Source organism: Coenobita brevimanus, chromosome 6 (genome assembly GCF_032717465.1).
Source record: "Coenobita brevimanus isolate Jiangsu-jjx chromosome 6, ASM3271746v2, whole genome shotgun sequence".
In the NCBI taxonomy this organism is placed as follows: domain Eukaryota; kingdom Metazoa; phylum Arthropoda; class Malacostraca; order Decapoda; family Coenobitidae; genus Coenobita; species Coenobita brevimanus.
In genome coordinates, this window is record NC_136959.1 from 54,409,835 (window position 1) to 54,426,691 (window position 16,857).

General features: G+C 43.8%; 1 protein-coding gene across 1 annotated transcript in view; it reads right to left on the reverse strand.

Moving 5' to 3' along the window:
- LOC145401271 (uncharacterized) overlaps positions 1-11,516 on the reverse strand; it is a 68,771-nt gene extending 57,255 nt beyond the window's left edge. Inside the window, exons 1-2 of the mRNA XM_080273601.1 lie at positions 11,386-11,516; positions 8,704-8,842 (exon numbers count right to left, since the gene is read on the reverse strand). Coding sequence (XP_080129727.1) covers positions 8,704-8,842; positions 11,386-11,516 — 270 coding nt within the window. The remainder of the gene's footprint in view (positions 1-8,703; positions 8,843-11,385) is intronic.
- Between the last annotated feature and the right edge of the window lie 5,341 nt (positions 11,517-16,857).

Below are 16,857 nucleotides of genomic sequence, written 5' to 3' on the forward strand. Positions count from 1 at the left end.
AAACAAACCTTTAAACCTTAATAACTCTGCACAGAATAAAGCTAGAGAAAAAAATAAGGTACCATTAGAAAGTACTAACCTTCAGCTTTCCATTGATGTAGGTTTCATGACTTTGTTGACTTTCACAGGACGGGCAGTGCCATTAGAAGTGAGGGGTGTAAAATCACTATTTTTCGCTCACACACCATTACCTTCGCTCATACACCATTACCAAATGCCAACCTCATTCTGATAATAATACTGTAAACATATATGAACACTGCACATACGATAAACACCCACTCTGTGTTCACTGAGGCAGGTAAAAGGCACTGTAATTACCCGCACTTCACTGCCACATCAGCGGTGTTGTAATCACTATTTTTCGCTCACACACCATTACCAAATGCCAACCTCATTGTGATAATAATACTATAAACATACATGAACACTGCACATACGATAAACGCCCACTCTGTGTTCACTGAGGCAGGTAAAAGGCACTGTAATTGCCCGCACTTCACTGCCATATCAGCGGTGTTGTAATCACTATTTTTCGCTCACACACCATTACCAAATGCCAACCTCATTCTGATAATAATACTATAAACATATATGAACACTGCACATACGATAAACACCCACTCTGTGTTCACTAAGGCAGGTAAAAGGCACTGTAATTGCCTGCACTTCACTATCACATCAGCAGTGTTGTCACTCACACAGCTGGACAGATACTGATCCGTGTTTGGTCCGGGGTGGGGTGGGGGGCCCAGGGGGTGGGAGGTGGGGCCCCAGGGGGGGGAAGAGGGAGGTGGGGGTCGGCTGGAGTGAAAGAACTTAATAGCTACTCTCTTTTGAAACAATTGGCGCACGGAAAAAACGCGGGGTATTCAAAATATTCACAAACATTCGAGAATGACACCCGCGGTTTGGTCCAGTTTTTGCAACGTCATTCTGGAATGACACCCGCGGTTAAAGGGTTAAATGACGATCGAAATAGTCATTGGAATCTCATAGGGTTAACATAACATTCAGCCAGCTCAAGGTGGTTGCTAAAATCGAAAATCGTTAAAAAGGGCTCTGTACTGTATATCGAGGGTTTGCTGTACCATTGATGCCATGTTCACTGTCCGACAGCATCAGGAAAAATATATAGGAATGAAAAGGGCTCTGTACTTTGCTCTTGTTCTTTTGAAGAAGGCCTTTGACAGAGTCCCTAGAGGTGGCAAAGTGGGCAAGGATAAAGCTTGGCATCAAGGAGTGGTAGGTTAGCGTGGTTCTGGCTATGTATGTGGGTGCTCACACCCAGGTGAGAGTGAACTGAGATTTGGATGATCCATTTTCCATGAATGTTGGTGTGCACCAGGGGTGAGTCTTGAGCCCCTTATTATTTATCAGGGTGCTTGAAGCCCTCTCATGTGACTGCAGAAAAGGACTCCCATGGGAGATGCTGTATGCTGATGATCTGGTGTTGACTGCAAAGAATGGAAGGGAGGTGGAGGAAAGATTTAAGAGGTGCAGAGGTGGTATGGGACACAAGGGCTTGTGAGTAAATGCAAATAACAGAAAGGTGATGGTATCTAGGGTTGGTGGCAGTACTGTCAAAGAGAGAGAGTGGCCAAGTGCTGTTTGCCACAAGAGTGTGGGATGTAACACCATCTTGTGCAATGTGTAAGATAAGCGGGTTCAGAAAATCGTAGTGGTATTAATGCTGACTGGAATTTTTTTTTTTTTATGCGAGGAAGAAGGAACCAAAGGCCACAAGCCTGCAATTATTGTTCCTTCCAAGAGAAAAACAAAATACAAGAGAAAGCCAAATTCAAGATCCATTCATTTCGAGATGCCTGGACACACTGCATTTGAAAGACTGGAGATCATAGGAAGCAAGAAATACAGAATAAGGGAGACAGTTCCAGAGTTGATCTGTTGCATAAATGAAGGACTGTGAGTAACGGTTAACTCTTGCATTTGAGAGTTGGACAGAAAAGGGATGAGAGTTTCATGCTTGATGGGTGCTAAGCGCCCATCATAGAGGTAGAGGAATGCATGCAGACAGTTCAGAGGAGCAGTGACCATTGAAGTAGCGATAGAAAAGAGATAACGATGCAACAATGCGGTGAAGAGAAAGAGGTTGAAGGCAGCCAGTAAGAGGAGGAGAGTTAATGAGACGAAAAGCCTTTGACTCCACCCTATTGAGAAGAGCTGTATGTGGGGAGCCTCCCCACACATGAGAGTTGTACTCCACACAGGGGCGGATAAAACCCCTGTATAGAGTCAACAATTGTGCAGATGTAAAGAAGGAACGGAGTTGGCTTAGCACACCTAATCTCTTGGAAGCAGATTTTACAAGAGATGTAATATGGTCATTCCAAGATAAGTCCCAAGTAAATGAAACCCCATGCATGTTCAAGGATGACGCAGGATTAAGCTGAATATTATTAAACATTAGCGGGTATAGCTGTGGAAGATTTTGTCGGATTGATAGGTGTAAAAACTGAGTCTCTGATGCATTAAAAACAACCAGATTATTTTTACCCCAGTCAGAGATACGATTTCGTGTGTGCAGTGTGTTGGGGAAAGCTTATAGACACTGTCACGCGTGAAAGGATTGATCTTGCTGATGAGTCTCTTTAGTGTGTGGATGAGTTTTGTTATTTGAAGGACATGTTACATGCTGGAGGTGGAGCTGTAACTAGCTCTGTGACGAGAGTAAGGAGTGGTTGGGGGAAGATAGGGAGCTGATGCCTCTCCTGACACTGAGAGAGCTCTCCCTCCATCCTAAGGGATCTCAGTATGTGGCATGTGTCAGGAGTGTAATGCTGCATGGTAGTGAGACCTTGGCTGTAAAGGAAGAGGATACTTGTAAACTCAAACATACAGAAATGACAATGATTAGATGGATGTGTGGTGCGTCCTTGAATGCACAGCCTGGGGGGGCTAGTGTACAATTAAAGAGTTGCGAGGAAGGATGGGATTGGAGTGTATTGGTGCTGTGGTGAGGAGAGGCAGATTGAGGTAGTTTGGGACATGTGAAGAGGATGGAATATGACAATTGGGCGCAGAAAGTGAAAAGCGTGAATGCTGGGAGTAGGGTTGCAAGAGGCAGACCGAAAAAGACTTGGAACAAGGTTGTGGAGTGTGACCTCAGGGATAAAGGACTGAACAGAGAGGCCGCCAGAGATCAAGTAACATCAAGAGCCACCATTAGGTAACCGAGGCCCTTATAAACGATATGGCGTATACGAAACCTTGCTGGTCAATATATGATTGCTATTTTTGCTTATATGATCACCATCACCCAAGTCTACAGTCACTGGTTTGTTCCAAGATGGCCTTTCCACTCATCGCTATCAGGAGTGTTAGTGTCAGTGATGGAACAATGGTGTGGTGTTGGAGTTCAAGTGGCACATAAACTACAGTGGAGTAGAATATCTACCAGTACAGATGTGCTGGAAACTTTTAAAATTTATTTATGGTAGGAGGTAGCAAGTAAATGTGAAGTGAAATAACAACCAGTTTAGGTGAGTTGTAAACTTGCTTTTAGACTTTATTAGATGGGTGACCCATGGCCAAGAACATATCCCCATTGAACCCATGTTATGATCTGACACAATATACGATAAATAATTATGCAATGGATTTTTTCAAACACATCATCATAAAACAATGGTAAGTTGTGCAAGGTGGTCCATATATTGCACTCTCATGTCTTATGTGTTGCAGGGATGGCTCAGTTTGTAAATGTGAAGCGCACAGTTTTTGGTTGCTTCATGAAATTTCTAATTAACCATTTAATCAATGGATGTAATAAGCACACACTATAAAATATGAATGAGGTCTTTAAAAAAAAAAAAAAAAAAAAAAAAAAAAAAAAAAAACAGGGTAAACACTGGTGATGCTAAGCTTTTCCCATGACACATGAACTCTATGTGCATGGAATCACCTTACATTGTCAAAAAAAGCAATACCACGGACGTCTATTGCATGAAAAATTATGTAGGTTGCAAAGTGTTGTTTCAGAAAGGGGACCTTGATGGATGAAACTACCTGCACGAAGATCATTTTCCACTTTTTAAAATTCTTTTAAATCTCTCTACCGTCACTGTCCTATGCTCTACCCCTATATAGCAGGCTGTGCCCTCGGACAGAATTTTAGTTGGGGTCACAGAGGATCTTCAGTAAGCAAGTTGGGGGTCACAGGCCTAAGAGCTGGTTAAAACATTACATATTTATAAAGAGCTATGGATCTCTGGATGCACAGGCTCTTTTGCGTAGCATCCTAGAACACTTCAGCTGCGTATCTGAAGGGTCTGCTATAGCTGGACCACTCTTTGATCTGGGATGCATACTGCAGAGAATAAGAAATATACAGAAACAAGAAAGACTGAAGTTAGGTACCATACTGATAGAGTGCATGCTAAGATGGGAAAGGAAGAAAAAATAAATAAAGAGGTGATAAGTTTATAACAGATTCTCAATACTGTATCTATATTTAAATTATCTGCATATGCCCTGTAGGATGTTCCTAACAATATTATAGGCTCCTGGCTCACATCAACTGCGGATGGATTTCATTGCACTGATATAAATACTGTACTGAAAAAAGGTCACAGATATACAGAACCACATATCATACAGTAATATCATACAGACCCATATTTCAAAATTATGCAACAAAGTACTGTTCTCACAGGCATTTTCCCTTAATTTTACCAGACATAAGTGTTGAGCTTGAGGTGGAATTACAAAAGTAAACAGGGCAAAAGCATACACATGACTGGGTGTGACTTTTGCCGGCACAGAATAAATGAATGAAGATGATGAATTTCAATGAATATAGTCTATAGGAAATTACAATTTTTTTCTTTCATTCTTATTCATTTCTTCACTGAGAAGAACAGGATGAGGACAGTAAAGCATGTGAAGTGCAGAATGTCTCAAATCTGATGTATGCAGATGATGCGGAGTTGCTTGGTAATTGAGAACAGGAGCTTTGCAGACTGGTTCAGATTTTTTCTGATGTTTGTGCCATGCTTTGACTGTAACTGTAGGTAAGAGCAAAATGAAGGTTACTGAGAGAAGGTGACGAACAAGTATGGGAGTTAAAGTACCTAAGTGTAGTAACAGATAAGAGAGATATGGCAGACCCTCGCTGTATGATGAACCTGTATGCAATAAATTGCTTATATGACACTGAAAATTTTTTGATCTTCTTTCAATAAAAAATAGAATTTTTGCTTATGTGATGATTATGACCCCATACGAAGCCTCACTGATAGATATACAGTCACTATTTTTGCATATACGATTGCCCTCATGCAAGTCTACAGTCATCTGTTTGTTCAAAGATAGCCTTTCCACTCGTTACTATCAGGCATGCTTGTGTCACTGACTGAACAACAGAGTTCAAGTAGCAAGTGAACTGCAGTGGAGCAAAATAACCACCAGTTTAGGTGCGCTGGGAACTTGTTTTTAAGACATTTTTGGTGGGTGAAGTGCAGTGAAGTGAAATAACAACCACTTCAGGTGAGCTGGAAATTTATTCTTTGACTATGTTGGGTGGGTGACCCTTTGGTAAATAAGTATTCCCCAGTGAACCCATATTATAACTGACTCGATATACAAGAAAGCTGTATGTAATGGATTTTTTCAAACGCATCCTCATCATAAAACGGGGGCATGCTGTATTGTAAATGTGCAAAGGAAGTGGAAATTAGAGTAGCACAAGGAAGTAGTGACAGGTTCTACAATGGAGATATAAGTATGTAGGCTACAGAAGGGCTGCACAAAGGTGATTTGGTGTCCACACTAATGTATGAGTGCAAGATTTTGGTGTGGCATGCGAATGGAAAGTCAAGGGTAAAATCATTGAGAAGGGGACTATTGAAGGATGTGTGTAAAGTGCACAGAGTGGTCAAGATAACAATACTATATATTCATTTGAGAAAGAAATCGTTTTCATTTTTGAAGGCTCCAACATGCTTGCATGCGTCGGCCTTGGTCACCTAATAGCAGCTCTCCATGCTGCTCGATCTCTGGCAACCTCCCTGTTCAGTCCCTTAACCCTGAGGTCACACTTAATGACCTCGTCCCAGGTCTTTTTGGGCCTACCCCTCACAACCCCACCCCTAATATTAACACTTCTCACTTTCTGCATCCAATTATCATCCCCCATCCTCTTCACATGCCCAAACCACCTCAATCTACCTCTCCCCATCACAACACCAATACTGTACACTCCAGTCCCATCCTACCTCTCAACTCAACCATCATAAACCTTGCCTCCCCAGAGGTAAAAAAATCTCTTGACAAATAGGACTTGACCATAAGAAAGACAAAATACTGGGGGTTTGAATGGTGAGTGAATGAGTGTTTGGTCCATTTCAGTTGGCATGCTGTTGAGTAATTCTCCCTCTATTGTGTTACAGTATCACATGTTACTGAACCTTCCCTCAGCTCACCCACGAGCCTCAGGATAACAATGATGCCGTTGATTACCTCCACCGAATGCACTAAATGCTTCTGCTATTCCTACAACTATTCTTCTGTTTGTGTGTAAATAAACAATAGCTACATAGGCATCTAACTTTGTACAGGTATAGACTCATGAAATAAATGACATAAAAGATCACACACACAAGACCAATTTGGCACTGCTCATGTGCTGCCTATCAGTTCAGCCCTTGATTCTTCCACGTACCACGCAATGTTTACTTTGTTGGCTTGGGGCCTGTATTCATAAAAAGACTAGTGCTATGGTTAATCCGAGTCCCATGCTAAACACTTGACAATTCCTTAATGGATATCGCATTCTTACGTAAAGCATCAGCTTTCAATGATCTTATCAATACCAAGATTATTATTTTTACTGTACCAGTAAAAAACAGATTAACCCCTCCAAGGCCACCGGCGTCGAATGACGTTTAGCCGACCAATGGCCGCAGGCATCGTTTGAGCACGGCCTATAAAAAACTGCAAAAATTTTGGGGAGGTGAACGAACGTTCTGAACGTTTTCACACTGACCTACACTACACTTCCATACACCTCATTAAGCAGTTCAAATCCTGCTGCTGTGATGAGTGGATTTTTTATTTTTTCGCTCCTAGCCATGCTTAAACAAGCACAACTACACCCATTATCTCAACCCAGGCAGAACATATCATCTTTGTCCTCTCTTGCAAATCACTCACAACCACCTGCTTACGATTATGAAGCAATACTGGCACATACAGAAAAGACATGATAATAAGTGAAAAATACATTTTTGTCTTGGTATCTTAACCTATTTGCTCAGGTTTGTTGTAATGGTTTGGATCATTTGATGCAGTGCAACTTGTAGAAAACTGTGAAAACCTTCGGGAAGTGAACGAAAATCTGGGACATGAGACTGACCTTGACTTCACCCTCTCACATATCATCTGTCAGTTCACCACCTGCTGTCATGATCAGTGGATGTACGATTTTTTCGCTCGTGGCCGTGCCTAAAAACACATAGTTACACCCATTATCTCAACCCAGACAGAAAATACAATCTTTTTCCTCCCTTGCAAAACACACACAACCACCCTGTTTATGAGACAGCAATATATATTGCGAAAATAACAAGGTAAATTGATAAAGATGAACGTAAAATGATAGAGGAAGATGAACATGTTATTATAGAAAAAATACGTTTCCCCCCGTCTGTAAACTCATTTATTTCTGCTTTGTATCTGTATTCCTAATAATCAGACTTCTGAAACTGCATTACGATTCTATTTTTAGCCATGCTCGTGGTGTGGGAGCTCGAAGTTGCGACTCAACCTCCACATTGCTAATCGGATCTGACCCTCCACTTTATTCTCCTGTGGCAGAGTCTAACCTTGGAGGAAGTGCAGTTTTCTCATTCAGAACTGAATATTCAACTCTTTTGCTCCCTTTTCCAAGCATGGGCACAAGGATAACGTAAAAAATAACTTGAAACTACCATAAACATATTTCATATCAAAGCAAGTGCAAAAGTATTCATAACAATTTATTTTTCCAGCCATTCCTAACAGATTATGTACTGAAACCATTCAATATCATCATATCTCATATATGCACAACATTTCAGCACCATTTGTATTGTTTTGGGAGGTAAAAAAAAAATAACAACACCTGCCCAGTTGCGTTGTGGCTCGCCCCTGGGCAGCGGATATCGGTAGCCGATATTTCTGCAACTTCCGCGCTCCATTGCAAGCAATAAAATGCATCTAGGAAGCTGGGATTGCACTGTTAGGTGCATCTGAACTACTTTCTCTTCAATATGGCAAGAAAAAAAAAAAAAAAAAATCAATTTTCAAAACTTCAAAAAATGGCCCCGGCGTCGGCCTGGTGTGCACGGAAAATTCCAGGCCTTCGGCCACGGAGGGGTTAAAAAAAAAAAAGTAATGGCCAATCCCATTCTACCCTTTTTAGGCCCTGTGGAGCCCAAGGAGTGGGGGGGGGTGGCCACAAGGCCAGGCTATGGTTACTATGGCACCAAACTCTAAGTGAACTGGAGGAACATGACTGAAAATGGTGTGGTGACAGTAGTGGGAAGATGCCATACATTCCTTAAAACCATTCTGGTGCTACCAAAGAAACAGCATAAGGTGCAAAAAATGATCTGATTTAAACACAGAAAGAAATAACAGAACACAAACAGTCACAAGCACTGGAGAAAAAAAAAAAAAAAAAAAAGTGACAGGGGACAACACCTTCAGTGAGGCCTCGACCCAGTTAAGCGGACATTCTTCATCTCGTTCCAGTTCATCGTCAGAGTCCACGAGAGGGTTGAGCTTGCGGGTACCTAAGCTGGCAGTATTCTTCGTCTTGTTGGGTATTATCAATCCATACCTGAAACATACCACGATAAAAAATGCATGAGATTTGTATCATCCATATACTGCCACTTGTAAACCATTTTACTCTTGTCTATCTATCTATCTATTTATAGCCAGATGCCTCAACCCCATAAGGAGCAGCCACAAACAAATCACCTCCATGTCGCCCTGTCTCCCACCATTTCGCTGCCCCCCACCTAGCTCACACTCACCTCTCCATCCCTCCATCTCATCCTCAGTCTCCCACCTCCCTCTCCCCCCCTCCACCTCATTCACATACACTCGCCTCGTTAGTCTCTCTGTCCTCACCATACGGCCAAACCACCTCAATGTATTTCTACTAATACTTTCTATCACATCCACATTCACACCACAACACTTTTTTACTTCCTCATTTGTTGATCTGTTTCTCCATGTAACTCCACATGTGCCTCTCAGATAACTCATTTCCACTGCTCTCACTCTTGACTTGTATCCTTCCAATAAGGTCCAAGCTTCACTTCCATACGTTAGATCTGGTGTCACAATACTATCATGCAGTGACTTTTTCACTTCCCAATTTCTTACCACAGCTTTCAAAGAACCAGCAAACTTTTTTTTCCAGTTGTAACCTTTCAAGCACTTCATTCTCTAAATTTCCATCCTTACTCATCACACTACCCAAGTACAGTACTTAAATGAACTCACATTTTCCATTTCCTCATCATCCAACCTAACTGTGCACTCGGTGACTTCATTTCTCTTGAAGACCACAACTTTACTCTTCCCTACATTCACCTTCAGATTCTATTTCTTACACAATCTCCCAATCTCATTCATCAAGCTTTACAGTTTCCCTTTGTCCTCACTTAACAATACATACTGTATGGTCTTCTCTACATTCGCCTTTAGATTCTGTTTCTTACACACTCCCAAATTCATTCACCAAGCCTTGAAATTCCCCTTCATCTTCATTTAACAATACATTATCATCTGCAAACAACAGAAGAGGGAGTTTCCAAACACTGCCCTTTCATTAGAGCCAGGCCAACATCCATTGCCCTACCTTGTATCTCTCTTATAACTCCATCCATACACAGATTGAAAAACTATGAAGACATGATACATCCCTGCTTCAATCCAACATTCAGACAGAAAAGTTCACTCAATTCTATCCACATGCACTGCAGCCTTAGCATCCTCATACATACTCTTCACAGCATTGAACAGCTTCCCATTGACTCCATATACTCTTCATATTTTTCACATTCCTTGTCTATCCACTCTGTCATTTGCTTTCTCCAAATCCATTGGAGGCTGCATACAATCTTTCCCTCCTCCAGAAAATTTTTCTACTAAAGACATTGGGATGAATATTTGATCTATGCAACCTCTTCCCTTCCTAAAAACCTCTCTGTTCTTCTCCAACTAATTCCTCTTTTATTTCCCTAACCTGTCGATAAATATCCTACTATGTATTTTTGCTATTACACTAAGAAGACAAATGCCCCAGTGATTACCACACACTTCTTTTTCTCCTTTTCCACTGTACAGGGAAATACTTATACCTGGCTTCCAATCCTCCAGGACTCTACCTTCCTCCCAGGCCAATCTGCATATCTTCCATACTGTATCCATTCTACCTCTCCCCCATGCTTCAGTGTTTAACCACACACACCATCAGTTCCTGAGGCTTCCCCCATTCTTACTTCCTTCATTGCTTCTACTACTTCCATCCTACTGATCTCCTCCTTTCTTAACTCACTCCTTCTCCCAGCCATTCCCCATCCACTTATACTTGCATTATTTTCATTCTCTATGTCCAACAATTCCTTAAAGCGTTCTCTCCATCTGCTCACCTTCTCTCCCGTTTACACTAACACTCTACCATTTTTATCTTTCATTCCCAGACTCCCTACTACCCTGTCTAAATGTACAACTGTAAATTTTATGCATAGGAGTTCCCCTACAGTTTTCAGCTTCCAAAAGGGGACTTGGATTTTAGGTTATTGTCATTCATTTATTTTGGAGGCAGGGTGGCTCAGTGGTAGGGCACCTGACTCAAGACCAAAGGGTCGAAAACACCTCGGCACGGGTAGCTGCCCTGCTGGGAGAGGTAGTGCTCTCCTGTCACCTTGCAGGGCTATCTGATCTATGAAGGTCTAGCACAGGATTTCCCCATATTAAAAAAAATAAAATTAATTCATTTACTGGCCCCTCATCATGATTTGTTTTTAACTCTCCAGTTTCCCATATCTTCAAAACCCTCCCCCACTTCTGACAGTGTCAAAAGTGTAGGCTAATTGGTCAAACCAGAGTATCGGTCCCACAGAAAACTCGAACTTATTCTACCTATCAGCCTATGCACCTCATGCTGCTGTACTCACCAGGATGTGTCGTTGCTCTCGGAAATGAACGGTTTACATGATTATTGATTTTTTCTTTCAGTACAGCAAGAGCCTGGGCCGTGCTGCCATGCAGCCATGTTTACCACCAGCAGTCCCCCTTACATTGTTGTCAGTTTTTTATATACATTTTAAACCATTTTATATGTATTTGATGATGTTTTACACCAACTTGACAGCATTAGAATCACGTGAATTGTGAAAGCCAATCTCAGCTACCCCTCGCTCTTCATCAACCAAGTTCCTTCCACCAATGAGCAAAGTTTCCCGCACTCCGCCAGGTTCAAAAGTCTGTCCCGCCATGTCTCTCCAGTGTACTGATGTGCGTTAAAGCCTTAGGAGATTTTCAAGGCTTTTTACCAAAACCATGATGCTTCCGTCAATTTTCTGCATCGGCACAGCGTCCATCAAAGTGAGGTGGAGTGTCCTCACTGTCACATACGACTTCAGTTGCAACAAGAAAAGCATCTCTGGGTGTGCTGCCAGTGGAGTCTGACCCACCATCTCCAGAGTAAAGTAAGTTAGACCTTGTTGGGGGGAGTTTAGGTTAGGTTAGGTTAGGTTAGGTTAGGTTAGGTTAGGTTGGTTAGGTTAGGTTAGGTTCGGTTTGGTTAAGTTAGGTTCGGTTCGGTTTGGTTAAGTTAGGTTAGGTATACTCGCGACAGCAAGAGGTGGTGGAGAAGCGCCTCCCTCAGGAAGGAGTAAGGAAAAGGCTTTCCTTCTCTCGTCCCCGATTGGTCTACAAAGATGAGCAGAACAGGGAGGTGTGACGGCACTTATATTTCACTCTAGTACTATCACCAAATTGATCACCAACGTTCGAAGCTTTATTTATTGGTTACAACAGTTAATATGCATACATAGAATATTACCTATGGTATATTACAATACATACAAGTGTGCATGTTGATATTCTAGAATATGAAAGGCTAGTAAAAATATATAAAGAGTAAAGCATTAGAAAGGACAGTATGGTACTCATCATAAGCCAAAATCAGGAACGGGGAGAGAGAAAGAGAGAGAGAGAGACAGAGAGTGTGCAATGAGTGTACACGATCATAAAGTAATCTTTGTCACTTTAACAGTGGAAGAAACTTTTGAAAGTATTCTTGAGTAAAATTCTCATGCTTGTGAATCTCAGCTATTTTCCTCAACAAACCATACAGAAAGATTTATGTTCCATATGGCTGGGAAACATTCATTCAGAACAAACTGGCTTAAACCAACACAAACAGGAGCATCGCTCATTGTGAAAACATTGTTCACCCGAGTCAAGATTTTTATTTTAATATATTTTTTTGATCGAGTGTACTGTACATCAGTATGCTAAGTTAATATTTTAGAAGTCAAGCATTAGCAAGGACATACAGTATACACCATAAACCAAAAGCAAAGCATTCCGTCGGACAAGCAGACAAAGTGACTGGAAGGTGAGGTGAAGAGGCATGATGCAAAATACTGTACAGAGGAAACAGAGGCAAACATTCCCTCAGGCTATACGCTCATGTCCCTGGGGGTTTTCATGGAGAGCCGAAGGGATTACCTGGCCATACTTGCAACTCCTAAACCCCTTTCTTCCCTCTGTTGCTCTCTCTCTCTCAGAGACAGACAGACAGACAGACAGAATGGGAGGAGTGTTGGTAGAGTATGGGACGAAAGGAATGAGGCACTGTACGCTGGTACGCTACGTTTAAGAGACACTGAAAGGAGTGAAAAGCTGGGGGAAAATAAAAATTGAGTGAAAGAAGGACAGTGGAAGTGCAGGGATAGCATATACCGGTAATGACTTTACTGACGTGAAGCAGAGTGTACGAGTCCTGGAGTATAATAGAGAGAGGGAGACACACACACACACACACACACACACACACCGCTCGCTGGTGCAGTGGTAACGTTCTCGCTTGCCAACTGGTGGACGGGAGTTCGCGCCTCGCTCAGGTTGCGAAAAGTTTCACTGACGAAGTGGGTGGTTACTGTCCCCCTTGAGCAAGGGGATGGGTGTGTGCGTGTGTGAAGGTCACAGCCTTGCCCTTAGATCGGACTATATGAGCTCTAAGCTCCCTTCCGGGAGGGTAAAAGCTGACGATCACGACCATCAAGTGATCCTGACCGACCGGGTGAATTACACACACACACACACACACACACACACACACACACACCAGATTAAATTGTCCCTCAAGAATTGGCCTCCCTCCTCAGGTCACACACACTCTTGGCTGCCTTCAATTTTGGCGTCCCTCTTCCTTATGTGTTATGAAACTTATCTACATCAAATCATTTATCTATACCCCTCTTATGTTTCCTTTTTTTGCTCGACAGAGAGAGAGAAAGAGAGATGGGTTGAAGAGGGGAGGCAGGTACAGTACATTTAAGGTTCTTAAATACAGTGATGAATCACAGATGACTTAGTGAGCATTATGAAGAGAGACTGATTGGTATCAGTACAGCATGAGAAATACAGTATTTTCCTTTGTATTTCAATGCCATGAAAAGAGATTAGAAAATATAATGGAAACACACAACAATAAATTTTAAGAAAAAACGTACATATGTACATACAAAGTGAGAGAGAGAGAGAGAGAGAGAGAGAATAGCACCAGACAGGTGAAGATGTCTTTCCAGATTAGACAGTACACCTGTACTGGTCATCAAATGGACTCCTAACCTCACCCATGCACCTCCCATCCCTCCATCCACCAATCACAGGCATTCCAGTGGGAAGAGAGTGGGACGAGCTTCTCCACCACCTCTCGCTGTCACAACTATAGTTAGGTTGGTTAGATTAGGTTAGGTTAGGTTGGTTAGGTTAGGTCAGATTACGTTAGGTTGGGATTATTCTACTTATTTCAAACCCTGTACCCTCTTCCCAGGGCTTCCAGTATTGAAATGACATCCAACCTGGGTGTTCCCAATGGTTTTTGGTGTGATTATTGATGATTTTGACTTAAATTTGTCAAAAATCAGTAGTTTCTGTGATAACAGAAAATGGGTCACATCTCAGAAACTACAGATTTCCGACAGAAATCAAGGTCAAAATCGAAGGGATCACACCAAAAACAATTAGAAACACCCAGGTTGGATGAAAAAAATCATTGTGGGACCGATACTATAAACTGACCGGCTAATTAGATTACACACCTGGTTTGCTCACCTGGTTGGCTACCCTTTTTACACTGGTTAGTCAGGCAGTGTGAGGAGCCGCATAAAGGAAAACAAGGGTTGCGCAAATCTGCAGGTACTGTATGCCAGTCAAATGGGACAGCAAAGGCAATCAAATATTATCAATGGAAAAGACTGAGCTATGTACCTTAGCAGAGTAAAATAATACTAACAAGGTGTATAATGGTAAATTCTGTATAATAAACGAGGATATTTATTTATGTCTGGGTCACTCAGGTTGCAGAGAACAGTCCTGGTAATGCCTACATGTTTGCAGGTTTCTCAAAATATCTCACATATATTCCCTACCTTACGGTGGTTATACGGCACAAAGTGATAACGTTAGGCCGGCACTTACTGTTTACTCCCCTCGGCCGTCATGATAAACGCAGTTCACACACGGTCTTCTATTTATCTACTGAGTACAGAGTACTACCTGCTCCACTCCGTCTGTGTTGTTTACTAGGCCTAGCGTTCGTTCTCAAAGCTTTAACGACGATTTCTCATAGGAAAATCGTTTCCCATGAAAACATTCGTCAAACCATCTGACATAAAAAAATAAATAAATACACAATAAGTAAAGCCCAAAATATGGCGATACCACAAAGTCAACGAGTTTCGACAGATGTCAACCAACGTGTACGAACGAAGTAAAGAGCATCTGCTAAAATCATTTTGTTCGGACACACGGATGAATCCCACTTTCCCCTTGTCATCCTTTGCCTCGGCGGCCAACTTTTAGGACCTTTCCTTACGCCATACTTGGTCTTTCAATGGACGGCATGACGTCCTGACTGCGAAACTCCTTGCCATCCTCCAGGCCCTTGAGTGTATGGACCTTTTCCAGCCCCAACCGATGGGCTTTATACTGATCCAGTCTTCACCCACCCTCTTCTTAGATCGTCCAAGGACTCATGTCAGGCTTCTCCATACTATTTTGTAGCGCCTCTTTCTCCTTGCCTTCCCATCCCCCGGCGCTTTCGCCTATAATAGATCCCCTAACATGGAGTGATCCTTGGCAACGAAATTCCAGGCGCAAAGGCGAGCGCTGATCCCACCTCATTCCCTAACCCCGCACACGGTGCCTGCATGACGAACTAGAATGCAGACCCTGCGACTGATCTCTTGCCTCCCACCTGGGGCGTTTATGCAGACTCCTCTGCACATCCCTTGGGCACGCCATCCCTGTCTTGATGTTACCATCACCACGTTGCGGTTGGGCGACACTAGCCTCGCAAGTTACCTGTACGTTTGGGTATGACAATTGACGGAGCACCCTTGGGGCCAATTGTGTCCCCAGGTTGGAAAGTGAAATACCAGCACCGGGAAGACCAGCACCAAGGGGAGACCACAGGGAAGCACGGAAAGGGCCCGATCCAAACGGGCATACGTCCCGTCACGAGACGCCCCTCTTCCCCTCAATGGAGCCCGCAGGAAGTACGCCACCCCGCCACACTACGCTCAGGCCAGACCAGCACTCGCCAGGAACGGGGTGGGACTTGTTCCTTAACAGTCCCAGGAAGAACCGTGACGACGGCCTCCGTCCACTTCGGGGAGAAGATGGCCACCATACGCTTCTCATCTACCACTCCCAGCAGGACCGCGGCACCGTCCACTGTACCCACCGGGGAGGAAACGACTGTTGTCCTTCCCTTGTAGCCTCCACTGGGAGCTGAACCAAGGCAATGGCCACTGTCCTCGCTGGGGAGAGAACGGCCACCATCCTTCTCTCACCTGCTGTCCCAGGACAAGGCAGAACCGCGGCGATGGCCACCGTCCTCGCCGAGGAGAGAACGGCCATCGTCCATCTCTCACCTGCCTCCCCCACAGGCACAAACAGAACCCCGGCGGCGCCCCGTGTCCGTTGGGGAGGGAACGGCCACCACCCTTTCCTCATCTGCTGCCTCTACGGGGAGCAAGACCACGGCAAAGGCCACCGTCCACACCGGGGAGAGAACGACCACCGTCCTTCTCTCACCTCCTGTCCCAGGGTCCAGCGGAACCACAGCAGCACCCCATGCTCGTCGGGGAGGGAACGGCCATTGTCCTTTCCTTGTCCACTACCTCTGTGATGCCCCTCAAGGGTAACGTTACTTGCTCGCCTCACCCCTCCAGAGGCCATGTGGGACACCCCTCTCGTTCTCCCCACAGAGCTAGCCCCCCAGTGGAGTTGCAGCTGGAAAGGATCTGGAACAGCCCCGTAGTGTGTCTGGGGATACGCTCACTGTAGCTGGCACCCCTACGTTGCCCCTCACTGTTGGACTCCCGGAGGAAGAGACGTCACAGGTAGCCCTTGATGGTCTCTCAGCCCGAGCGAGGCTGCAGCCCCCAGCCACCCAAGGGCATCCCCGGGACTCCTGGCCGAGACCTCCCCAGCTCCACCGTCTAGCAGTCCTCCTCCAGGAACAGGTGCAGGGAAGCGCACCTGCTAGCCCTGTTCGGCCACAGTCCTCAGGGCCAACCTACCCACCGAGGCCCCACC